The 1695-nt window shown below is 53.9% G+C and overlaps 1 protein-coding gene across 1 annotated transcript in view; it reads right to left on the bottom strand.

The window, feature by feature from the left end:
• LOC114630464 (basal cell adhesion molecule-like) overlaps positions 1-1695 on the bottom strand; it is a 3010-nt gene extending 1315 nt beyond the window's left edge. The window contains exons 1-3 of the mRNA XM_028778702.1: positions 1255-1695; positions 953-1097; positions 719-863 (exon numbers count right to left, since the gene is read on the bottom strand). Coding sequence (XP_028634535.1) covers positions 719-863; positions 953-1097; positions 1255-1635 — 671 coding nt within the window. The 5' untranslated portion in view covers positions 1636-1695. The remainder of the gene's footprint in view (positions 1-718; positions 864-952; positions 1098-1254) is intronic.

The following is a 1695-nucleotide window of genomic DNA, read 5'->3' as shown; positions in this document are numbered from 1 at the left end:
GCCTAGAATCCCCCAGTGAGGGGCTGGGGGCGTGGCTCAGTGGTAGAATTCCTGTCTAGAAGCTTCCATTGTGCTGGCTAGTTTGATGCCAATTTAACATAGGCTAGAGTTATTTGAGGAGCCCCTAAGCTGAGAAGTTGCCTCCATAAAATCAGGCTTGTAGGGCATTTCTTTTTCTTTTTTTCTTTCTTCCTTTCTTTGCTTCTCCCTCACTCCCTTTTTCAGTTTTTTGAGACAAGAGTTTCTTTGTGTAGCCCCGGATGTCCTGGAACTCACTTTATAGGGAAGACTAGTCTCGAACGCAGAGATCCATCTGCCTCTGCCTCACGAGTGTCGGGATTAATGGCATGGGCCACCCCTGTCCTAGAGGGGCGTGGCTCAGGAGTAAAGCCTTTGTCTAGTATATGTAAAGTCTGTGATCCAGCCACAATACTTCAGACAAAACTAAAGACTAGAGCTAAAGTTAGGTAGAGCCCTGCAATGGGGAATGACAGGAAGGAGATGGAGTTAGGTCTTGCTGGATGAGATTTAAGGTGGTTTTTGGTGAGATTCTGGGTTTGGTAGGCAAGGCTGCTTCGGTTGGAGATGGGTGAAGACAGGTGGGAGAGGCCGGGTAGTTGATGGCTTTGGGGCTCCTGTAACCACAGAGCTGTTGCGTTTGGCTGAGGGCAAGACTTGGCCAAGGTTGCTAAAGGACTCGAAGCTTGCAAACACTTACGGAGCCCCTTTCTCTGATCGTCGGCAGCAGCCAGGGCGCCCCTTGCGTCTCATGCAGTAGAAAGCAGCGACCACGAGTAGCAAGAGACCGACGCTGACTGCCACGGCCATGACAGCCACTCCAGCCTGGGCAGTCTGAGCGGCCACTGTAAGGAGAAAACAACCCGACGATGTACTCAGAACTAGATCAGGGCAGCCTGCATGTCCACCCCGCTGCTCCCCTCTAGGTACCTACCAGAGCCAAAGTGGAAGACATGGCCTTTCTTGCCATGGATGTTGGACGCTTCGCAGGACACACCCTCTCGGCTCAGGGCGCTGGTCACTTTCACTATCAGCGAGCTGCTCATCCAGCCTCTACCCTCAGAGGGCTGCTCTGCTGGCTGTGGAGGCTTGGATTAGGCCCGGCCCCTCGGGATCAAGGGCTGGGGGGGTGAAGGCTGAGGTGGAGTGTTGGGGTATATGAAGCTTGGATCGTCGAGGGTCGGGGTCCCCTGTGGAACTTGGGGTGGACTCAGGGAGGCAAGGAAAGCCCCTTACAGTATCGCCTCGCTGACTCCAGGTGAGTTTGGGCTCTGGGAAGCCCCGGGCGGAGCAGGTCAGCATGACTTCATCGCCTTCTGTCCAGCTAGTCCCTGATTTGGGCTTTATCTCATTCGGTTTTAACTCTGGTGCTCCTGTGGGTGGCAGGGAAGTGCAGCACAGTGAGGGGAGACACGGGAGGGCAAAGAGGAGAAAATAGAGAGGAGGAATGGGGCGAGCTCTCGGTGGATAAAGTGCTGCTATACAAGCGTAAGGACCTGAGTTCGGAGCCCTAGCACCCACATAGAAGATGGCTGAAGGAGTGAGCATTTCTAACCCCGGCACTGGGGTTGGAGAGAGGAGAGACAGGAGGATTCCTGGACTTCTTTGAACATTCATAAACCTAATCACTGAGCTCTGGTCTCCAAGAAGGTGGAGCAGCCTGGCAAGATGGCTCAG

Source organism: Grammomys surdaster, unplaced genomic scaffold, assembly GCF_004785775.1.
Source record: "Grammomys surdaster isolate TR1022 unplaced genomic scaffold, NIH_TR_1.0 339, whole genome shotgun sequence".
In the NCBI taxonomy this organism is placed as follows: domain Eukaryota; kingdom Metazoa; phylum Chordata; class Mammalia; order Rodentia; family Muridae; genus Grammomys; species Grammomys surdaster.
The sequence above is the reverse complement of the archived record's forward strand: the minus strand, read 5'-3'. Positions and strand labels throughout refer to the sequence as shown.